The sequence below is a fragment of the Vulpes lagopus genome, chromosome 9 (assembly GCF_018345385.1).
Source record: "Vulpes lagopus strain Blue_001 chromosome 9, ASM1834538v1, whole genome shotgun sequence".
Taxonomy (NCBI): domain Eukaryota; kingdom Metazoa; phylum Chordata; class Mammalia; order Carnivora; family Canidae; genus Vulpes; species Vulpes lagopus.
In genome coordinates, this window is record NC_054832.1 from 6,704,748 (window position 1) to 6,730,263 (window position 25,516).

At 40.8% G+C, this 25,516-nt stretch overlaps 1 protein-coding gene and 1 non-coding gene across 4 annotated transcripts in view; one reads left to right on the forward strand and one right to left on the reverse strand.

The window, feature by feature from the left end:
- KHDRBS3 (KH RNA binding domain containing, signal transduction associated 3) overlaps positions 1–25,516 on the reverse strand; it is a 185,017-nt gene that overhangs the window by 53,593 nt on the left and 105,908 nt on the right. For all 3 annotated transcript variants that reach the window (XR_005989996.1, XM_041769545.1, XM_041769546.1), the window contains exon 6: positions 17,594–17,789. Coding sequence is in view for 2 of the 3 variants with exons in the window: in XM_041769545.1 (XP_041625479.1) it covers positions 17,594–17,789 (196 nt within the window). In the remaining variant the exon portion in view is untranslated. The remainder of the gene's footprint in view (positions 1–17,593; positions 17,790–25,516) is intronic.
- On the forward strand, positions 20,234–20,338 carry LOC121499178. Its single transcript, XR_005990026.1, has one exon. It is a non-coding gene; the product is annotated as a U6 spliceosomal RNA (small nuclear RNA).

A 25,516-nucleotide genomic window follows, 5' to 3' on the forward strand; every position in this document is an offset into this window, starting at 1 on the left:
CACAGTGACCTTGCTGAATGAACAAATGACAAGAACTAAGTACAGACCAAGTGGCAGGAAATACAGCAAAAGCTTCTTTAAGATGAATGCAAATTAAGGAGATACTATAGGATCAGATGTAATATTTATTAAAATACTATAAATGTTGCTACTAAGACCTCACCTAAATTCTTCTGTCAAACATTACCAATGTGGCCTGTCCTCAGCAAAAAAATTCTCTTTTAAAACTCTGTATTCTGTCTCTGAGACTCAGAATATTATGAACAACAGTGAACAAACAAGGACAAGAAATAAATGTGTACTGATATAAATTCTTGCCTCAGTAACAAAGACTTACTTATTCAACAGGCTACACCTCTGAGTTTTTATCTTTGACAGTGAAGTTGTCTATGTGGAATTTAAATGAGAGGGTGATTTGGACACTTGGTAGACACTACAGCTACAGAAAGAGAAACATGTTCTCACACAGGTACAGTGTTCATTTGCCATTCCCGACCTATAAAACTCCAACTGACACATGGCCAAATACCAAAGAAATCTTGCTTTGAAAAGAAGAGATTTTCCAGGATAAAGGAAATAGCATGACCTATTTTTAATTCTATTTCTGTCATAAGTAAAATCAAGCATAACATTTAAGCTGGGAAAAGCCATTTTAAACAGAAGAATTTACAAAAGACAGTTATTTTAAAAATAATGTTTCAGTTTTAAGTCCTTTTAAAAGGAAACAATTACCCTCTATAACATCTCACTTTAATTATGGTGGTATTTGGTCATTTTGAAATATAAAAAGTTTCCATTTATAATATAACACTAAAATTTATTAAAATCTATAGTCTTGGGGTGTCTGGTGGTTTAGTCTATTAAGGGTCAGGTCATGATCTCAGGGTCCTGGGATTGAGCCTTCATCTGCTCTCTGCTCACAGGGAGTCTGCTTCTCCTTCCCCTGAAGCCCCTCCCCCTACTCATGCTAGCAGGCTCGCTCTCACCAATAAATAGAATCTTTTTAAAAAGTCTATACTCTTATAATGATTATTTTGAGTTTATAAAACAAACATTAAGCTAAAAACAGTCTCTTGAGAAATATATTTTCCCTGGGTTTTAAATAATATCCTTGTCAAGTATCACCAATGACCATGAATATATCACATAACCAAGTTGTTTTATAATTAAGGATAAAAATCACAATATTAATAATAATTCTAAATAAGAACATTTTCCATAATCATTTAAATAAAATATTAATTAGACAATTAAATCACATCCCTAGGTGTTTGTTTAGAAGCTATAAGGAATGTATTAGGCAGCTTCTAGACTCCTACAAATTCTTCCTATCAGTCTTTGGAGTCTGAGGCCTGTGTTCAAATTCCAGCTCTGCTTCTTACTAGCTGTGTGGCTTTGGGAAAATCAACCTAACCTCCTCAAAGCTCAATTTTATAATTTGCAAAATAGGAAGCATAATCCATAAACCATCAATGGTTGTGGATGGATTAACCAAAAAGTATGTATGAAAGCTGCTTGACACAACACCTGCCCAATAAAGGGGGATTTATTTAAAGATCTATCCCTTTTAACACTCTCAAATTATTAGGCCAGAAAATTTCAGAGCTATCCAGGTATTTGACTTTTATAAAATGTGATACATTCTTAAAACTGTCTAAAATTGCAAGGTCCGCATGTCCATTCAGCCACTGCTAGTACGAACTGCCGTGGTTTCGTGGTTTCGGATGAAAAAGTGGCTGCCCCCGATCAGCTGTGATTCTATCCACAAGTGAACACAGCTTGTGAAAACACAGTCATGTCAGTTATTCACAGAATGACATCTCTCCTCTCAGTTCATACCTGAGACAGAATTAGATTCGTTTGAATCTGACAAGGTGCTCAGAAATACAATAAACAAAAATCAGATAACAAAAGGGTTAACCTAGAAATTCCACAAACAAGAGAAGGAAAAACTGTATACAGAAAATTAAAGAAAACCAAATTCAACCAGAAATCCCATGAAGATGGAAGAAAGGGATTCGAATTACTAAATTGTATTCAGGTCACATTATGCACATCATGCGAGAGATTTCTACATCAATTTTTCCAATTTCCAAAGGAGGTGGGCATTTGTTGAATGTCTACTACTTGCCAGGCACTGCTCTAAGCACTGGGGATATTGTCCTGAACAACCAAACCACATCCTTGTTCCCGTGGGGCTGACATTCTGTTGGGAAAGCAGACAGAGAAAACCAAGCATCACAAAGACAGTACCACATGAACACAGAAGAGGTGGGGAGGCAGCGGAGAAGCCTTAAGCAAGGACTCTACATACAAAAGTGAATGAAGGGAGAAGAAATGGGTAGGAAATATCAGAAAGGGAGACAGAACATGAAGACTCCTAACTCTGGGAAACGAACTAGGGGTGGTGGAAGGGGAGGAGGGTGGGGAGGGGGGTAATGGGTGATGGGCACTGAGGGGGGCACTTGACGGGATGAGCACTGGGTGTTATTCTGTATGTTGGCAAATTGAATACCAATAAAAAATACATTTATTATTAAAAAAATAAAAATAAAGAAAAAGAAAACAAAAACAAAAACAAAGAGTGAATGAAGGAGCCATTTATGCAGATTTGTTTAAGGGGGAAGGGGATATTTCAGGCAGAAGGAGCAGCAAGCACAAAGGTCCTGAGGTAGAGACAGCAAGATGGAGTGAGCCAGAGGGAGGGCAGGTGCCAGGTCATCTGGGGCCTGCCAGGCTTGAAGTAAAGGAAGTGGTCCCTAGAAACTTCAGTGCCTCATGAAAGTTTCTGTATTGTCTAGGATTTGTCTTCCTGCTTCATTTAACTTGACTTCGACACCATTTCTTCCCTCATCTGCATCTAATCTGCTGAAAACCATTTACTCAGTTCTTTTTTTGTATTTTATAGTTCTAGAATATCTGTTTTCTATATTTCTATATTTCCTATTTTCCTATACCTTCTATATTTCCTAGTTCTCTGCTTGAACTCATCTTTTTTAGTTTCTGGATCATAAAGAACATATAAAGTTTGTATGTGCTATTTGAATCTACTGTCTCTAGTTTTTTCTTATGGTGGCTTCAACTTGTATTTACATATGAAAAATTACAGAAAGAATTTAAAGCCTACACTGAGTTATTTCTCCAGAGAGAATCTATTATTTGCTTTGGGTGGGAGGCTAGGACAATGAGCAACTCCAGCTTAGCCTTGGCCCACGAGGGACAGGGACTTCCTAGGTGAGTGCTTTTCTGAGCTCCAATGCAAAGCCTAGGGCGGGGTTATCAACCCTCTGCAACCAAATCTGGGAGCTTTAAACTTCACCTTTTTTTAACTTTTCCAAACTCCAGATTTCTTTAACGCTCAACTACCTTCTCTGCTACTTCTTCAGGAACTGGCAAAAGCCCTCACAGGGTTCCACCGGAGAATGAAGCCCGATGCCCTATGGCACCCCCTCTGTACAAAGTGAATTCACTTCTCTCCTAAGCATCAACAAAGGCGGTACTTTCATAGCATCGTTTTCTATATTCCATGAATCAGATGAGGAAGCCCAGGTGAGGAAGGCTGCCCCAAGGGAAAAGCCAGTGAGAAATGCTGAGCTTACCTCTTTGGCTCCCCTTTTCTTTAAGATGCTGGACAGTATTTGTTTTGTTTTGGTTGTGCTTTGTTACCTCTTACACTTTCAAATATGTTTTCTTGGGACGCCTGGGTGGCTCAGTCAGTGAAGCGCCTGCCTTCAGTTCAGGTCATGATCCCAGAGTCCTGGGGTTGAGCCCCACAGCGGGCTCCCTGCCCAGTGAGGAGTCAGCTTCACCCTCTGCCTCTGCCCCTCCCCCATCATGCCTGCTCCTGCACTCTCTCTCTCAAATAAAAAAATAAAATAAAACAAAAATCCTTTTTTTTAAAGATGTTTTCTTTGTTGTTTTTGTTTCACCTCTCCTAGTTGCTCTCTGCTCAAAGATCTGGGGCAGATTCTCATCAATGGAGTCTCCCTGAGAACAGGGGCTTCACCTGCCTTTTCTGCTACCCTTGTCCTCCAGTGCCTGGCAGGAGGAAGCATTCAATAAGTCCTTTCTGGATGAATGGATGAATAATGAATGGTCAACAGTTATGGATTCATTCGGTCACTCTTCCCAGTGAGAATACAGCCCCTCAGTGAATGACAGCAGGAGGGAGGCACCAAGTGACTCTGTGTCACCAGGAAGAAGGGACCCCTGTCCCACAAAAACGCACACCAGATGCACAGTGCACAGGTTTCTCTACAAAGAAAACATAAGCCCAGATTATCAGAGTTATACTGTTAAGACTAAGATTACTCCTTGCTTAGCTTTTAGACTGAGAAAGCTTCGGATCATCACCTGGTCTAAGGGCAGGCATGCTCGCAGGAAGATGGACTGTTCTGTGAGAAACAAGAGTATCGGGTCTGTCTAGTATGGCCTTCTTCATAAATAAACTGGCCATATTTCAAAACCCTTTATCCAAGTACAAAAGAAGGCACAAAAAGGTACCAGCCCTGAGTGTGCTGCTCAGCAAATGTTCACCAAGTAAGCACAGCTATGTAACCAGTGCTCGGATCAAGCTCCAGAACACCCCCCCCCCCAACACACACACACTGGAGGCATCCCTGGGACCTGTCCTCAGCTACTACCACCCCCCAGAAATAACCACTTTCCTCACTCTCAACACCATCAACTTGCTGTTGAGCTTTACATAAACGGAATCAGGGTAACCACTACTCAGTGCCAGCACAGTGCTTGTGCTTGTGCAATCCGTCCATCTTGTCCTGTGTAGCAACAGCTGGTTCCCTTTTGCTGCCTGAAAGCACTGGTCTGTATCTTCATATTGCAACTTGTTTATTCACCCCTGTTTTGATGGATATTTTGATTTTTTTCTAGTTTTTGCCCACTTGGCTCTCATGCCAGTCTTGTGATGCACCTATGTATGCTCCTCTGTTGAGCAGTTCCCAGGAGTAGCATTACTGGGCCTTTGGGAAGCATGTGTTCAGCTTTAACAGGGGGTATCAAGTATTTTTCTGAAGTCATTCTATCAGTCTGTGTTCCTACAGCAGCAGATGAGAATTCCTATTGTACCCCATTCTAGTTAAAACTGGAAATTATCTTTTTAATTTTAACTGTTTTCTTGGGTGTGGACAGTCCTGGATATTATGCTCTTCATATAAAGTAATCCCCACTTAACCAAGATTTAACTCTCTGTGCTTGTAGTTGCCTACAGTCCACCACAGCCCAGAAGCAGATGGTCTTCCTGGTGACCCCTTGTCAGAAGGTCAACGGTAGCTTAACTGCTACGCCACATGCCGGCGTCATTCCCCTCACTCCATCTGGTCACATGGACCTTCCATCACCTCACATCCTCACAAGAAGAAGGGTGAACACAGCACAGTAAGATATTTTGAGATAAAGAAAGACCACATTCACATAAATTTTGTTATAATACATCGCAATAACTGTTCTATTTTCTTATTGTTGCTGCTAACCTCTTACTGTGCCTCATTCATACATTAAACTTTATCATGAGTACGTGTGTACAGGAAAAACACATAGTGACTATATTGTTGAGCACTACCTGAGGTTTCAGGCATGCCCTGGAGCTTCTGGAACAGATCTGCCCAGACAACGAGGGGCTACTGTATTAATGTCTGGGGCTCATTTAACAAGGGTCTGCCATGAGAGACAAAGCTACTTGGTAAACTGAAGAATTAGATTTCTGAGCCAAAACCAAAATTACTTATATACCACTTTTTACATGTCAGGCACTATTTTAAATACTTTTTTTTTTTTTTTAAGATTTAGTTATTTGAGAGAGAGTGTGTGAGTGGGGAGAGGGGCAGGGGGGAAGAGAGAGACTCCTCAAGCAGACTCCCTGCTGAGCACGGAGCCCTCAACTCGGTGGTGGTAGGGGTGGGGGTGGGGGGCTTGATCCACGCTCCATCCTACAACCTGAAGATCATGACCTGAGGCGAAACCAAGAGCCAGCTGTTTAACCAACTGAGCCACCCAGGCACCCCTAAATACTTTCCGTATGTTAATTTGTTTAATCTTTATAACACTATGTGTTAAATAAGTACTAATATCTCCATTTAAGAATTGAGGACTGAGGCATAAAGCAGATAAGCAATTCACCCAAAATTACACAGCAATTAAAGAGACAGCAAAGATCTGAATCTAGTCAGTCTGACTCCTGCCTTTGCTTGTAACTATGGTGATAAATATATTGCTTATCCCCTATAAAACAGAGGGTCAAACCCTATCCTGTAATCAACTCCCCAGGAGACGGACAATGCCGCTCTTGGAGGACATATCTGGATGGCCAGCTGGCCTTCCTCTTGTGTTACCCAATCTGACAATGTGGTTTTATTTTAAACTGCTTTAGCCCTGAAATATCTTTCAAGGTTCCACATCCGCTTACATACCTTACACTCTGCTAACTAGATAAAAGCAAAAGCATAAAGATGATAATGAACCTTGTCAATACGACAGTAGTGTCACACCTCTAAGGGCTATGCCCACATACGCCAGCCCCTCCCAGAGGTCTATGCCTGTGAAGAGCAGCATGTTGGGACCTCAGGGAAAGCCTTCCAGCTCTTCCTGCCTATGCTGCTAGCACCTTTCCCTGCTTGGTTTGCTGTCTCCTCTAGGTCTTTCCACATTGTGTCAAGCACCTAGTCTTCCTTCATTGATCCTCTTGAAATATTCTGTGTGTAAGTCAATTACAGGTGTTCTTATCCTAAATTATGTTTTTTTTTTCTGTGTCAAGAAATCAAATATTAATTACCTACTATATGCTAGGCCCTGTGGATAAAAAGGCATGGTACCTTTTACCAATAACTTAAAATGTAAGGGAAATAATTCTATAAATAAAGGGAGTGACCACACTCTTCTAAGAAAAGCATCTTAAGTAGGGTGTATATACATGGATCCAACAGAGAACAACCACCTGAAACAGAGAGGTCATTATGGAAGGATTCAAAGTGAGGATGATAGCAGTGTTTCTTCCTAGACCCTGAGCTGCTTGATGGCAAGGACTGAGCTCCAAGAACACTAGTTAATGTCCAAGGAGATAAAACCAAGATGGCAGGTTCTTGTAGGGGATCCACTAGAGGGCTATTCCAATGGTTCTCAAGTCCTCTCCCTGCCTCAGCCTTATTTCACCTGAGGGACATGACACCTCTATCACGGTAGCTCAGACACAACCGTCATCGCTCACTCCCTGCAACGGGCAAGACTCATTACAGAAACAAAATGTGTTCTCCATGCCCTAGAGACAACACTGTCATTCCACAGGGCTCCATGCTCTCAAACAAAACACTTTTCTGGTTGTTCTGTTTAAAGTACAGAGAAGAAAAAACAACCTCTAAATACATAAATTTAAAATCTGAAATCATTTTTTAAAGTTTCATGTTTCCAAAATAGGTCAACCTTTCACGCAATTTAGGAAAGAGATCAACTTGTGACAGTCCTGATAGACATTGCAAGTAAATTGCATGTGGCTCTTATTCTTGCTTCTAGTAAAATGGATGTAAAAAATTATAGAACCTTCATCTTTTTATCTAAAATAAAAAGGTGTCCCTAGGCTTTTCAATTCACATTTAAAATGCATTTTCATAAATAACCTTTTCACAATCTGTACTCTGTTTTAATTAAATTTCTCACTATGGAAAACAAGATAATTGAAACAATTTAGAGATTAGTTAACTGTCAAAAAAATTATGCCAGTAGTCACTGCATTGGGAAAATTTGCCATCGGTACGACCCCCTTCTGTAATTAAAGTCCCCAAACTCACTATATAATCAAAACCAGGTGAGCTCACAAAAGAAAGAGGATCATGACTTCACTGAGTCTTCTAAACAAAATCTACATTATAGAATTACATGTACATTTACAAAATATATTTGGATTTCCCTAAAGGCCTTCATGGATGTTTCCAGTCACTGAAAATTTGGAAGAGTTGGTTCTTCTGGCAAAGGAGTCAATGGCAGTCCCTGTAGGGCCATGTTTCAGAGGAGGACACTGAAAACAGGAGGAGCAGTGTTGTTCTTAAAGCACATTTCATCTTCCACAGAGAGAAGGAGCCATGATGCCGGAGAAGAGACAGGAGAGGCCTGTCTGCTTGTGAAACCCAAGGTTTAGATTTCCGCTCCCATTCAAAACTGGCTGTGAGTTTTTATTTTTTTCTAAAGATTTTATTTATTCATTCATGAGAGATGCAGAGAGAGAAGCAGAGACACAGGCAGAAGGAGCAGCAGGCTCCCTGCAGGGAGCCCGAAGCAGGACTCGATCCCAGGACCCCGGGATCACACCCTGAGCCAAAGGCAGGTGCTCAACCACTGAGCCACCCAGGCACCCCCTGGCTGTGACTTTTTAACACACAGATTAAGTTAACAAATGGCAGATGTCCTAGGAGGAAACAGCCTTTGGGGGCTGTAGTGGGAGTGTCTTGAGACGCTCCATCTCCACACCTGACACCATGCACCCAGGGCAGAGCAGGGCTCCAGGAGAGCCCCTCATCCACCTGGCCGTCCCTCGCCTCTGGCAAGTGCGCAGCACTGCACCACGTGGGTGAGGCAGGATGATCCCACTTTCCCCTCACTACACACCCCAGCTGGATCCTCAGGGCATACCAAGTACCTGCAGAGCTTCCACATTCTGACGAAGTTGTATCACTTCTAGAATGCCCTACCATATTTATGTTTAAAGGGGATCAACCCATCTGCTTGGCCTCAAAAGCTTACAGTGATTACACACGAAGTTATCAGGGGACCTCCCTGAATGGCACATACACTCCCTATGAAGAAAGAGCAGCACGGTCATAATTAAATGAGTTAGAAAATAGTATGATTAAAATTTCCAAGACAACTCGAGTTTATATATCTTGAATGATGAGTATGCATTTGAAAAGAAACCTCATTTTTTTTTAAAAAGATTTTATTTATTTATTTATGAGAGACAGAGAGAGGCAGAGACATAGGCAGAGGGAGAAGCAGGCTCCATTCAGGGAGCCCGACGTGGGACTTGATCCCTGGTCTCCAGGATCATACCCTGGGCTGAAGGCGGTGTTAAACCGCTGGGCCACCAGGGCTGCCCAAGAAATCTCATTTTTAAAACATTTTTCAAAACTTCTGTTCTAGAATTCAAGAGACTCAGAGCCACACGCTCACTTTCACTTCTAGTTTGTTTCTCTCATTAAAATTTAGTTTGCTTTCTTTATTCTGTAAGTTTCTTTTCAGTATCAAGATTTCTATCTGATGAAATGTAGTTCCTTATTAGAAAAAAACATCTCTAGGGTGACAGTGAGAACCAAGACAGCTTCAGAAAACAATCAGTTAGAGAATTCTCAAGTTGGAAGAGAAGTTAGGACCCTGGCCTGACCTGCTCCTTCACTAGGTGAAGTACCATCAGCACCTCACAGCAACCAAAGTCCAAAAGGGTTAAATAATTTGCATACGAAAGAAAGGTGATATTGACAAGAAGGGGGATAAAAAACCAGCCATTTCACCTCTCAGAATAACATTTCTTTATTAAATTGTATTGTCTTTCACATTTATTAGTTCACTAAATGAGCCATGTTATGTTGCTAAAATTGGTGCTAGAGACTCAATTTCACTTCAGTAAGTATATTCAACACGCACGAGACACATGGAACTACACAATTAGCTGGTAAGAAAGGCTACCCTCCACGTGTTTATTTTTATTTATTTATTTATTTAAATTTATTTTTTATTGGTGTTCAATTTGCCAACATATAGAATAACACCCAGTGCTCATCCCGTCAAGTGCCCCCCTCAGTGCCTGTCACCCCCACCCCCACCCACCTCCCCTTCCACCCCCCCTAGTTCGTTTCCCAGAGTTAGGAGTCTTCCATGTTCTGTCTCCCTTTCTGATATTTCCCACTCATTTTTTCTCCTTTCCCCTTTATTCCCTTTCACTATTTTTTATATTCCCCAAATGAATGAGACCATACACTGTTTGTCCTTCTCCGATTGACTTATTTCACTCAGCATCATACCCTCCAGTTCCATCCACGTCGAAGCACATGTTTATTTATTGTCTCTAAAAGGTCAGGCCCAAAAAAAAAAAAAAAAGGTCAGGCCCTGTGATAGGCTCTGGGCAAACAGAGAGGAGAGGAGGTAAGGGGAAAGGGGAAGGGAAAGGATGGGGAGGAGAGGGGAGGGGAGGGAAGAAAGAGAGGAGCAGAAGAGCTGGCATGGACAAAACTAGAAAGGTGCTCTAAGAGAGCGGACAGCACATTTTAGGCGACAGGGCATTCAGGTCCCTGCTGTGTTGAAGGAGCCACGACAGGTCAACAGGATGTGAAACGATCACTGGGGGACAGCAGAGGGTTAGGAGGCTGAGCAGTCAGACAGGACTTCAGGCCTTAGATGTCACTCAGAAGAATCTCAAGCTTTCCTTCTAGAATTCTAAACTAGTTCTTCTGTTCTGGAGCTGGAATTGAAACACTAGAAAGTGCTCTAGAAGTAGTGTGAAGGGAAGGACGCAGAGCCAGGACAGGGCTGTGAGCAAGGGCGTGAGTCAGTAGGCCACGGCAATCACCCACACGTCTGTCTGCACATCCATCCATCCGTCCGTCCATCCATCTCAACAACCAGTATTTACTGAAACACTGTTGTATGTCGGGTGGTAGGAACGGTCAAGCCAACCAGATGGAAAGTGGGTGACAGCTGAGACGTGGAGACAAACATCGCAGACAGGTGCAGCCGGGGAGAAGGGCGGGGAGGACACGGTCACGCCCACGGGCTGGATGTGCGAGGGAGACCCGGGTGGCTCTGAGGACGAGGACGACAAGCGCCTTCCCCCAGGCTGGGCTGCCGTGAGGAGCTGGAGGCCAAACAGCCTCGCAGACGTGCCAGGGCTTGGTGGGCTTGTGATCACAGGCCACGGTCCCCGCCTCTGCGAGCGGCTCGGATGGTGCCTGGGGTGCCAGGGACAGAAGGACACGGAAGCGGGTACTGGAGGGCACGCGGCGGAGAGGCCAGAGTTAGGGAGTTAGGCCTAGTCGTTATGAACAAAATCATGGGAACGGACAACGTTTTTCAGAGACAGTAAAAGATAGTGCTTGCAGACCATGCATCTATTTTGGTTGGTTTTTTCTGCATGTCGAGCCTAAAGGGATTTATCAAAAATGGTTTCATTTTAGAAATTCATATGTAAATTGGGCTCTGCCAGGAAGCATCAAACATGTCTTTCTGTGTAATTACACCAACATTTTGAATTGTTAAAGTGCTCTCATTGAATGTATTCTGGGTTATGCTAATTACTTTGTCAGTTATTTAATAATTTGGACACAAGTAATGAATCAATGTCATTTTGGGGAAGAGGTACTTCTTGTTCTCAAAAAAGAGATGAGAAGTTACAGTAATTATGTCTAATTTTACGAAGTTAAAAGTGGAGCAGAAGGTCCCAATTTATACGCAAATGGTTGAAAACATATCCATTATCTGTTTTCTTCTTTCCTGGAAAAAAAGCTAATCACGTTGAATTGTCTTGTTTCCTTAGAGTTATTCTTACAAGACAAGCGTTCAGTGACGGGAGGATCTGTTCTCCCCGACGGCAAGCCTGTTGCACGCACACGGCTACTGTGTGTCACCTGTCCTCTCCTAACACTCATCTCACGGACCAACAGATTTATTTGCTAACAGATGTTCTTCTCAAGGACACATGCTCAGGGAGTATTTTGTGACAGTGACTGTGATGAAGAACAGTTGGCTCAGATGACATTATAAATGATCAAGTATCTTCACAAACACACCTTGAGAAAAATCAGTCAAATTTCAATAGGCACATTTTGACAAGGAAATACCTTCAAATTATCAGGCTTTCTCACTGGGGCTAATCAAGCATATTCTTATAACGGGCATACTGTAACTGCTTACCAACAACTGTAACACAAACCACTCATTGAGTTTTTGAGCCTAACACTATGCTGGAATACCTTCAGGTTAGTGCACATGCTCTGAAGCATATGGAGTAAACGTGTACGTTCGCAGCTGTGGCAGGATCTGAAGGAATAGGATGTTACTCTCTTTTTTGTTTAAATAAGCAACTGATACAATTTTTGTCTTTTATCCTGGAAATAATGTCTTCAGATAATAAATGTTAAATGGCAGTTAAAATGAAAGGTAAATTGAATTGGTTAGATACAACCAAACAAGTTCATAGAAATAAAGCATTTATCACTATGAACGTATTTCACGGAGGGTCTTTAAAAATTACATTTCTGAGTTCCAAAGGAATGACAAGTCTTTTTTAGAGTTACAGATGCTCTGAAACTCTTAAAGAAATAGTAGTTTTTCTTTTTGCTAGTAAATATAACAAATTGCCATTTATTACTTTTAAAAGTCCAAACCCCATTCTGTTCTTCCTAATTATTCTCAATTTCCATTTATCTAGCTTAAAACCAGCGGATGATTACGGGACAAGGGACCACAGGGGTCATCTAATGCAATTTCTGGTCACCCCTCTCACGCTCCTGAGGAGGGCAACATGCGGTACCCACTGCATTTTTCTCCAAACATGAGATGAGCCTATAATCTCAGCCACTAGAGCACAGTTTTTAATAAAGCCCCGACTGCTCAAGATAGAATACAGGCCTTGAATTCTGAATCCCACATCTGCTCCTTCTTCATCAGCCACGTGACTTTAGGCAAGACACTTAACTGTCCCAGCCTTCAATTCTCATTTGTATGATAGGATCATAACATCTCACTGAGTGGCTATGAGAAGAACATGAGAGAACATATATCAAACTGCCTCATGGAGAGTAGTTTCTCATTAAATAGTACATCATTCTGGAAAGTTCGTTCTTATACTGAGATGAGATTTACATTGCTCTACTACTTTCAGAAGCTACACAGAATTAGTCTGATTTCTTTATAACCTGTAACTGCCCTTTGAACATGAGAAGACAAGGATAACTAAGACAAGATGTTTTTTTCAAATGCCAACTATCATACTGCTTCCCACTGGATGGTTACAGTAATGACTTGGGACGTTTTCATTAGGAAAACTTACCAGGTCTCTAATCCAGTGAAGATTTACTAAATGCATATAATGTGCCAGAAATGATGCTACTGGCTAGAGATACAGTGTTTTTCCCTAGAAGTTTATAATCTTGTGAGAAACAGATGTATATTAATGATTGCACTATACAGCTATATGCTCATAATTAACTTATACATAAACTGCTAAATGAGTAAAAATGAAAACCACACAGGAGACATCTGGGGTGGGTTCTCCACACATGGCAGTTTTTCCAAACTCAGTATTGAGAACATTCATTCATTCATTCACCAAACACTTATTAAAAACCCTCTATGTGCCAGATGTTATAGTAGGTGCCGGGAATATAGAGGTAGATGGCAAGCAAGCGATCGATATCCTCAAGGAGTTTAGAAACTACTATATATGATCGTTCTGGTTCAATGGGATAATTATTTTATTTTATTTTTTTTATTTATTTTTTTTAAAGATTTTATTTATTTATTCTTGAGAGATAGAAGGAGAGACAGAGCCAGAGACACAGGCAGAGGGAGAAGCAGGCTCCATGCACCGGGAGCCCGACGTGGGATTCGATCCCGGGTCTCCAGGATCGCGCCCTGGGCCAAAGGCAGGTGCCAAACCGCTGCGCCACCCAGGGATCCCAATGGGATAATTATTTTAAAGATCAACTTCCACTTTCCCACTTGCCACATGAATAGATAACTATTTTGTAGGGGTTACAAAATAGTTGGAAATCTTTCTAAGTTGGACATCTTTCTAAGTTGGAAATCTTTCAGTACACCCACCTAATCTAATGTCCTACAAAACAACACATTTTTAAAAGTTTAAGTTTGGTTTTCCCCTTCCCATGCTCCAAAGCTAAGCAGATTGTGTGAATAATCTTCAGGATTTCAAACAGTTAGGACTAATGGTCAATGTCTGGAAATATGCCAGACCCTGCAAAGTTATATTTAGAAGGGCTGGAAGTAAAAAATTAAATTCAAATTGGGTCAGGAAATGAAGGTGAGGTCAAAAGAGCACACCTGCGAGGCAGAGCTACTGAGGCAAGTTGGGGGGGGGGGTACTGTGTCTCCTCCTCACACTAGTTCCCAACACTCTTTGCTATATACAGTGTTCAGCTACATGAAGCGTTCACTATAACACTGTAGAGGGCTTGCAAAAAGCTAGGTGAAGTGGGGAAAAACCTTGTTCTTGGCTATTAGTTTTAATCAATCTTTCTAGGTTTAACAGATACAAATCAAGAGGGAAAGGTATAGCACATAATCCAAATGCTTTGGGACAATAATTTAACTTGGGGAAGAGTGACCACTGAACAGTGCAGGAGTAGGAGCAGTCAATCCCATGCAGTTGAAAATCTGCATATAACATTTGACTACCCAAAAGCCTAACTACTAATAAATGGCCTCTTGCTGACCAGAAGTCTTACCAATAACATAGTTGATTAACACGTTTTATATTTTATATGTATTATATACTATCCTCTTATAATAAGATAACCCAGAGAAAAGAAAATCTTGGGCAGCCCGGGGGGCTCAGCGGTTTAGCGCCTGCCTTTGGCCCAGGGCGTGATCCTGGGGACCCGGGATTGAGTCCCATGTCGAGCTTCCTGCATGGAGCCTGCTTCTCCCTCTGCCTGTGTCTCTGCCTCTCTCTCTCTCTCTCTCTCTCTCTCTCTCCTCTCTGTGTTTCTCATGAATAAATAAAATAAAATCTTAAAAAAAAAAGAAAAAATCTTAAGACAATCCTAAGGAAGACAAAATACATGTATAGTACTGTACTATTATCAGAAAAAATCCATACAGGTGGAGCCATGCAGTTTGAACTCGTGTAGTTCAAGAGTCAACCATATTCCTTTTGTGTCCTACTCTACCACCTAGAGCACACTCAGAAAGCAGTCATGTGTGTAGGAGTTGTTATATGAATGTGACAAAATTGCCAATGTTGCACACCAGATGAATTCAAATAAGGATAGCAGGAGGGAGAGAAGATGGTGGAAGACCTGGGGTCCTCATTTCATCTGGTCCCCCAAATTTAGCTAGATAACTATCAAACTATCCTGAACACCTATGAATTCATTCTAATATGTAAAGAAAGAATGGTTGGAACTCCAAGAATAGAAAAGTGACCATTTTTTGCAAGGCAGGAGAGTGGAGAAGAGAAGCAGAGGGGGTATATGGGAAGAGTAACTGAGGGAGAGGGAGCCTCTGTAGGCTGACGCAGAAAAGTGATCCAGTCCTAGAGTGGAAAAATCAGGACTTTCAGAGACCTGCTCCTGTGAGAGACTTCCCTGCCTGAAAGGTGTTCAGGTGTGAAACAGGACAGAATCACAGGAGGGGGACAGTGGGGTCTCAAATGAGGATGGCAAACACGGCCGTTGGTTACTTGAAGGCAACACTGCAGGGTGGCAGGAAGAGGACCCCATGTTGGAACTGTGGCCACAGTGACAGTGACAGTGCCTGGAGGAGTGCCAGGTAAGTGTGGGACCCAAACAGGGGAGGCTACATTCTCTCTGAAGGCCTCAAACTCTGCCTGCTCCTGAAAGGACACACGGATTCTGCTGCACGGCTGCTGCCCATTTTCCATGGTAGACGGTGGAAGGGCAAGTAAATTAACTCAACAGAATTCTTTCCAAATCAATTGCTTTAATGCCTTTCCCATCATTTATCAATAAAAAGCAGAGCTACAAATAGATTAAAACAACAACAACAACAACATCTTAAATTTCTCCCCTCTTTCCTCCCCTGGAGTTGAACCTTCCAGGAAATGTTTATTTGTATTCACCTAATTTCATCCTAGACTCACTAGTGTACAACTAGCGAGAGAGGACACGTGTGTATTGTTCACACAGTGGGAATTCAATCCATCTTGTTGAATGGAAAGGTGAATTAATGTATGGAGAGAAGGTAACTGCTCTTTCTGAAATGTGACAGTGAAGCCAGACAAGCACTTCGTGTGACTTGTTACCATACTGATGGTGTAGTAGGGCTGAGGATCCGGCTTTCCCGCACACTCTGCTTGACAGTTACGGCCATGCCATCTAGCTAGACCTACATTAATCCAAACCTAAGAGAACTCAAAGTAAGCCCAGCTGGAAAACAGCAGGCATGGGGCCTACCTGGAAGAAACTGAACAGCTCTTTCTTCCCTTTGCAGCCTCTGCTATCCTCAAGAGACTCTAAATTTGTGGAAGAGCGTGAGGCATGATTATTATTGTCAGCTTGGTCAAAATATTAGGACATAGGAACGTGTCAGACCGTATGAAAAACAAGGAGAAGGGATAGAGGCCACATCTTTCCTCAGCTGAATAGCAAAATGTGAAAGTATTATGGGATTTAGTTATTTACTTGGTTCCCGGGATCCGTTCTCTGCCATTCATTGAGAGAGGGAAGCTAACCATCCTTGCCCCTCCAGGAGTCCCAGCGTAGGTGGGAGAGAGACATGGGACTCCAACAGCAGTGCTCAATATGGCAGCTCTACCTCCTCTGAGTTTCCCTAGGGATAGCTGACCCAGGTGGACAAGGACAAACAGGAAGTGTATGAGGTGAGACTCTGGGCAGAGAGAGCAGCAAAAACAAAGGTCTGGAAGCCCGAGAGGACACAGCATACTCAGGGAATTACACAAGGTCCAGTACAAAAACTTTGATCTTTCCAGTGGCTGCTGCTGAAGACAACGTTCTCTACGGCCCAGAGATGAAGGCAGCCGTCCGGACACCACGCAGAGAGGCACCAAGCACTCAGCAAGAGATCTCCCCAACATGAAACATGAAAACCCATCGGAACTTGCACTTCAGCCCATCACTGCTTCCCTCCGACAACAGTTCATGTACGGTTTCTTTAAGACTTTCAATCACTAATATGAAACATCTACCCAGCACTTATTTTCTTTATTTATGTTAAATTCAAAAGTCACAGGAAGAATCCCAGGGGGCTTGTATGCTTGTTCAAGAACTCCTCTGCCCTTTCCCTCCACCCAGTTTCCACGAGATATATTTTCTTTCTCTTACATTCAGTTAAGTCTATGAACCGTATCAAAGACTTATTGAATGGTAAATGGAAACACTGATTTGCATTAACATAAAAAACTGGGAACTTTTGTTTTCTTCACTGAAAAAAAATTCAACTAAGAATCCACATTCAGCAGCAGCACTTAAGAGGAAAATACTTCAGGGTAAAAACAACTTGGTATCTGTAGGTGATTCTTTTTTAAATGACTGAATTACTCAGAGGCAACCTGGAGTGGAACATGAACGAATGTTACATTGAAACTTGTAAGAGCTTGATAATATGTCTCCTTGATCCTGGGCTCGAACCTCCCACCACCCAAATGCATCTTCCCTATCTTAGACGTAAGCTACTTGATGAAAGAGGCTATTTCTTTCTCATTTTTTATACTTCTCATGACACACCTTATTTAGCACTCAATAAATGTTTGGTGAACTAAGGTGGAATATTTGAGGATAACAGCAAGTAAGGGCAGGTACTTGGTTACAACGTCCAATGCTATGTATGTATGCACTGGCTCGATCAGATCAGCACAGCTGCTGTGTGACCTGACTTGACTTACATAATCTCCATAGGTCTCTTGTGTTGGGGGTGGTGGTGGAGGTCTGTACCCAGTTGGGGGAACTCCTCTTGCTCTGGGAGTGAGAAGTCCTCTTCCCCGACTCACTGGCCCTCGGGTGGAAAGGACTCCCCTGGAAGCTGGCGTCCCTCGTGGTACACCAACTCCAACTGGCCGGGTGGTGACTCCTCCCCTTCCCCTGCAAGCAAGAAGGTCAAGTTAGCAATATTCATCATATTCTCTACCATTCCATGGTTCACATGAATTTATATTTCAGAAAAATCAACGTTCCATATTTCTGTAAAGAGAAATAAGGAAATCATATGCAAAGTGAAAACTAAAGTAAGCGAGCAACAACTACATACCAAAAGGAAGTTAAGTCATTTCGGTGGCTTATCCAGCAGCAATAAATAAAATGAAAACAAAGAAACCCCAAGACTCAATTTCTGGCTAAGAGAGAGTAGGAAGCTATGACACGTGGGAAGGCTGCACCTACTGAGGATCTCTCTGTGATGCCAGGTCAGGCTCACAACCAACCTTCATGCCAGCACTATGAAGTGGGCTGTATCTGCTTGTCTGTGGACAAGGAAACTGAGGCTACAGAGATCTTCAAACCGAGGACACACCACTAGCAAAGCTAGGGACCAAAGCATACATCAGAGTTCCATGAAAGAGAAAATTAAATGTACCTTCCCAAATCATGTACTGAACATTTAGTAATTTAAAATACCATTCTTAAGTTAAATAAACACAGATACTTTCTGAAGTAGAATTCAGCATATTTATGTATTTCTAACATAAAATATAAGATTTCAAGTCAGAGAGGAAGAAAGAGGCTGTATCAAGAAGAGCTCAACATAAGCAAAAACTTGAGAAAATGTGCAAGGCTTATGAAGAAATGAAGATGGAAAAATGCAGCTACACCACAGAATAAAGATTTGGCGTGATCCACCTGCCACAACATCCCCCAAATAAGGAGAACTGTCACAGATAATGTGGATGCCTACATGTCTTCTTCAGTTTGATTGGGATAACAAATACCTAGCTAAAAACAGAGAAAATTATCAAAACCAAAAGCTGTTTCTTTGAACGGATCAATATAATTGATAAACATCTCGATATGCTAAACAAGAAAAATAAACAATATCAGAAATGAAATTGGGGTCCTCACTACTGACTGAAAGGGCATTAAAGGATATAAAGGAAGATTACAAACTCAAGGCCTATAAATTTGTTAACTTAGATGAATTTCACTAATTCCTTGAAATATACAAATGACCAAACCCAAACCCCACAAATGGGGCATGAAGCAACTGGAATAAAGTTCTCTCTATTAAAGAACTTCAGTGAAAAAGTAATTACTAACCTTTCAAAACAAAAAAAGCACCAGGGTCCCTGGGTAGCTCAGTCAGTTATGAACCTGACTCTTGATTTCAGCTCAGGTCATGATATTGGGGTTGTAAGATCGAGCCCCACATCAGGCTCCATACTGGCCATGGAGCCTGCTTAAGATTCTGCCTCCCACTCTGCCCCCCTCCATCCCTCTATTAAAAAAAAAAAAAGAGAGAGAGAAAAGAAAAGAAAAGCACCAAGCCCAGATGGTTACACTGGTCAATTCTTTTATATATTAGTCTAGGGAAGATGCCAAGGGACTGGCCTAGCTGATATCTGACCTCCCAGGAAGGGACACGTCATCCAAAGCAGAAAAAGGATGAGGCCTCCTAATAACCAAAGACATTATGAAATGAAACCAAACAAAACAAAACAAAATCCACATCTTTCCAAGAACAAAGGTGCACAATTCCTCAATAATAGTAGCAAATTAAATCCAACAATATATTTATTTATTTGTTTATTTTTTAATTTATGATAGTCACACAGAGAGAGAGAGAGGCAGAGACACAGGCAGAGGGAGAAGCAGGCTCCAAGCACCGGGAGCCCGACGTGGGACTCGATCCCGGGTCTCCAGGATCGCGCCCTGGGCCAAAGGCAGGCGCCAAACCGCTGCGCCACCCAGGGATCCCCAACAATATATTTAAAAGGTATATACCATGACCAAGTGGGATTTATTCCAGGTATGTAAGGCTGGTTCAACATTAGCAAACAAATGTGACCTACCACATCAACAGGCTTAGGGGAAAAAAAAAATCATACAATCATAAAGAGCAGAAAAAAACATCTAACAAAATGCAACATCATTCATGATAAAAATTCTCAACAAAGCAGGAATAGAGGAAAATATCTCCAAGTCGAAACAAAGATCTACAAAAACCTACAACTACTATCATACTGAAAGGTAAGAAACTGGATGCTTCCCCTTATGACTGGGAATAAGGCAAGGATGGCCATTCTTACTACTCCTATTCAAATTTTACTGGAAGTCCTAATTCAGTAAGAAAAGGGAATAAAACTCGTAAGATTGTGGAAGAAAAAATAAAATTTTATTTACAGGTGACATCATTTCCATGTAAAAATTCCCAAAGAATTAATCATAACAAAATAAAACAAAGGAAGCAAAATAAAAACTCCTAGAGCTTATTGCACAAACCAAGGTCTCAGAATACAGACAATAACTCAACAATATATATCATACAACAGCAATGGACAACTAAAATTTGAAATTAAAAAAGATAATTTAACAGTATTTGTTTTGGTAAGATATATACTAAAATTGTAATAATACCGAGAAGATTAGCAGAGTCTCTGCTCAAGGACAACATATCAATTTGTGAAGTATTTCATATTCCCCTATGCATGTCGGCGGGGGTGGAGGGGCAAGGGGCCTTTGGGAAATCTCTGTACCTTCCTCTCCATTTTGTTGTGAACCTAAAATTGCTGCAGAAAAAAAATAAGTCTTTAAAAAAATACACAATAAAAAAAATTAAAAATACAAAGTAATGATAACATTTATTAAGGCAAGGAAAGAAATGAAATGTTTTGGTACAAACCTAACAAAATCTAACTGTACAACTAACTATTCTATGTAGAAAACCATAAAACTCTGATGAAATAAATCAAAGGAGAAATATCCTATGCTTAACGATTATTACAGTCAATACTGTTCACTTGCCAATTCTCATCTTGACCTACAGACTCAATATAATCCTAATCAAAATCCCAGAAAAATACTTTGTAGACTGACAAACATATTCTAGAGCTGTATATAGAAAGGCAAAAGAGCCAGAACAGACAACTTAATACTGAAGAAGAAAATTCTAGATGACTCACAGCATCTGACTTATTATGAAGCTACAGTAATCAAGGTAATAAGTATTGACGGAAAAAATATACACACAGAACAGTAGAACAAAAGAGAGAGCCCTGAAATTGATCCATAGAAATGCAGTCAAGGGACTACTGACAAAGGAGCAAAGACAATTCAATGAAATAGTGCTGGAACAAACAGACTTCTATCTGTGCCAGAGAAAGAAAAAAAAAAAAAAAAGGAAACAGAAAAGAACCTAGACATATCTTTCACAAAAGTTAACTCAAAATGGATTTTAGACTTAATATAAAATATAAAACTTATAGAAGAAAATTCAGAAGAAATCAAGAAATCAGTGTGACTTTGGTTTGATGAGGTTTTATTTTTTTAAGATTTTATTTATTTATTCATGAGAGAGAGAGAGAGAGAGAGAGAGAGACAGAGAGAGAGGCAGAGACACAGGCAGAGGGAGTAGCAGGCTCCTGGCAGGGAGGTCAATGTGGGACTTGATCCCAGGTCTCCAGGATCAGGCCCTGGGCTGAAGGCGGCGCTAAACCGCTGAGCCACCTGGGCTGCCCTGATGATGAGTTTTAGATACAACATATAAAACGTAATCCATGAGCTAAAAATTGGTAAGCTGGACTTTCTTAAAATTAAAGACTTCTCTGAGAAGGACACTGTTAAAAGATGAAGAGACAGGTCACAGAAAAGGAGAAAATACTTGAAAAAAACATATATCTGATAAAAAAAAAAAATCTTGTATCCAAAATATACAAAGAACTTTTAAAACTCAACAATAAGAAAATCCAATTAAAAAATGGGCAAAGGAACAGACCCGCTCACTGGAGAAGCTACACAGAATGGCAAATAACCAAAGGAAAAAATGTTCTATATCATTTGTCATTAGGGAATTGCAAATTAAATTATATTAGAATAACTAAATCAAAAGAAATTGCCAATTATAATCTATTAGAATAACTAAAATCAAAAGAAACTGAATATACCAATTGATGGCAAGGATGTGAAGAACAAGGTGCTCTCATTCGTTGCTGGTGGGCATGCAAAAGAGTACAGTCCCTTACGAGGACAGATTGGCACTTTCTTACAAAGCCAACCACGATATTATCATTCAACCCAGCAACTGTATTCCTAGGTATTTACTCACATGATTCGAAAACTTACTTGCACATGAAAGTCTGTTGAAGCTTTACGCACCGTGCCTAAAACCACCGAGATATCGATATCTTTAAGGGATGAATGGGTAAGCAGGCTGGGGTGCATGCATATAATGGAATAATATTTGGCAATGAAGAGAAACGAGCTCATAAGCCAGGAAAAGACATGGATGAACCTAAATGAATGTTTCTAAGTGAAAGAAGCCAATCTCAAAAGGCTACACACTGTATGACTCCAATTATAGGACGTACTGGGAAAGAAAAAAACTAGTGATGAGTTAAAAAAAAAAAAAAGAATGCATGATTGACACAGGTTGAGGTGAGGAGTGAACAGGTAAAGCCATGGGAACACGGGAGGGGAACAAAACTATTCTGCAGGGTGCTGAAATGGTGGATATGTGACACAAAGCATTTGTCAACATCCACAGAACTTACAGCACAAAGAGTGAACTTTAATGTATGCAAACTAAATATATATATATATATATATATATATATATATATATATATAATTTAGGAAATTGAGGGCTTCTAAGATGGAATGCTAAATGTGACAAAACATTTTACCTGTATGAAAAACATATACAACACCTTTATGAAGTTGAGAGGTAAAATAAATTTAGAAAAGAGTGAAGCTTGTAAGGCTAAAGGCAAAAGAACGGCACATAAGCACTGCTCTAGGTGATACGCTTACATCTCATGAGGAGGGATGCAGGTACACGTAATGATTCTGATACACTCTATACGTACCCTGGAATCAAGCAATTAAATGGATGGTGTTGGAGTGATGGTTACAGATACGCGAGGGGAAGAGGCTAGAATGAACACTATGGTCATGGATTGGAATCGGAGACATCAGTATGAACTCTTGATCCATTTACTCTGGGTACAGGCGGTCACACATAGAAACATGTGCAGATATGGCTTAGCAGCATACATATGCTTCCTCACTCTGTTAGCTGACAGGGCCTAGAAGCAAGGACATACCAGCAGCAAGGAGCAGAACCCGCATTCAGATCTTGGTCTCTCCCACCCTCCAATGAAAGGAACCAAGGCTCCTCGGAGAAATGGCAGTGTCCAGGACTAGAGCAGGAAGTCTGCAAGATGATGCTAGGGCAACTTATAGAGCAACAAGTAAGGAAGTGCTCAAAAATAAAGAAATAAATGTAAAATAACCAATAAAAAAAATTTTTGAGGGTATGTGGAAGGAGCAGGGGAGCCAACTCAAAGAACACCCAGTAACCAAAGCTAAAACAACTTGAGTAAAAAGAATAAGCATTACTGAATTTTAACCCACTGTATACAATGTATAAACACCCATAAGTCCACACTAACATAAACAAATGATTGAAGTAATAAGTTGGAGAGAAGAGAAAAAATATTCCAATAATTTATGCAGGTATTCTATCCTTCGTGGGGGGAAAAAGTGAGGAAACCTGACAAATATGACTTCAGCCAGGTTACCAAGGCAACATCAGCTGCACTGAGTCCTGTGGACAATATGGATCCTTGACATAATGTGATGAAAATGACACTTCATATCTTTGTGGGGTTTGTTCCCCAAACCTTTAACCCCAGGCTAATCTTGAGAAAAACATTAGACCCATCCCAGATGGGGGACATCTTACAAAAAAACCTGACCAGTACTTCTCAAAACTTTAAGGCCATCGAAAAGATGCAAGATCTAAGACTTCCACCCTTAGGTCACTTGTATTATCCCTTTTATAAGAATTGTAAATTAGGTCTGTTTTTGTTCATCCTAGGCCATAAAAATTGGTTTAGTGAACATGCTGGTCAAGAGAAAGGACACTGGAGTCAGACCTGAATTCAGTTATTCACTACACTTGTCTTAACTTCTGCCTTCCAGTTAACACTCAAGCTAATCAAGTCTGAACTTTCCAAACCAGTTCCTCCAGAGTGAAGTGGGTTATACAAACTGTTTCTTAGCGGTACTGTGTAGGAAAAATGACACAGGACACGGAAAGTACCTAACAATTCATGCAAATTTCAATCACTCTGAATTGCAATGACAGACACTGTAATTTCTAGTCTTACTCCTCTTTTAATCTCTGGGATATATCTAGAAACATCTTCAACATGATTAAAGAGAGTAGTTTCTCCTTACAGTACAACCTATTCCTATGTGATATATCAGTTAATCTGTGTTTATTCAAACTAAAGCTCTTGCTTCCTCATCTAATACCCCATCCCCGCCATCCAAGGCACTATATGGACCACAGAATATTTAGCATGTTTTCTGAATCTATAAATTTAAGTCTTCCGCCAAATTGAAAGACATAAATTTGTATACTCAAGAAGCTCACAATTCTTTCCCAGTATCATCAACACTGTTTGGTTATGTGCCCTCTGGGTATATGGAATCATACTAAAGTGTCTGTTACAGAATTTCAGACAAGTATTCTGATATATGTAGCTCTGGATACTTATCTATGAAAGATCCTTTAAAGATTCATTTTTAAGTGTTTGAAATTCCATGAGAATTGTGTGAAACAGCAGTTACTTTAAAGGACACTCTGGTGAGAGGAAGACATGGGGGCAAGTAGCAGGCTAACATAAAAATCCGATCATCCTGCCAAGTATCCACTGAGTGCTACGAACGAAGTTCAGGGTAAAATTTAACAGCTAGACTGAAAACATGGGGACAAGTAGAGAAAAAAATGTCTGTTAGATGAGATGATGATAATCAGTGGGAATTCATTATTCTTTTTACTTCAAAAATTGATTCAAATTAATAAAATTAGGTTGCCACACTGTTCAGAATGAGGCTAATGGGAAAGCAGGAAGATCACACACATGAATATTAAGCTCCATAAGCAGATGAATAGGTGTGACGGTCACAGTTCTTTCTGTTTGCATTCTTCAGCAGCGAGACCCTGGTTCCTGGTTTGAAACTCAGATATGGAAATAATCTAGAAAGGTCTGTGAACAGGCACTTTCATGGGAATAATGCTTTAAATGACTGAATACAAAGTTACTGATTAATCAAGAACCAATTATTTACAGACTGACAGAGGTTTTAGGATGTGATGAAAAAGTACAGGCTTTGAGTTCCAACATTCCCATATTCAGATCTGCTCTGTCACTTGGTTGTTGAGACTCAGTTTTCTACCTGTAAAATGGCCTCAATAATACCCAGCTCTTGCAAGACGGCCGTGAAGGTTACACGTGGCAGTATAAGGTGCCTACCCCAACACAGGCACTTTGCAAGCGGTATTATTACGCAGTCCTCCATTTGGAATCTGTCTTGACACCTTCCTTGGGCTGCTTATTGGAGAACGAAAGAAAGAAGAGATGGAAGGTACAGCTCATGTCAGTTCTCATCACAGAGTTAGCAACAGCACCTTTCTGTACACTCCATACATTTGGCAGCAATAATGCAGATTGGGAGAGAAAGAGCATAAACATATACGACTACACCGTTTGGCTTTTGTCTATAAATATTATGAGGAGCAAATAGCATAGGGTGAAACAATGAATTTGGTGGCAGAAGCCCTGAATGCTCGAGCCAGCCTGGCACCATTAACT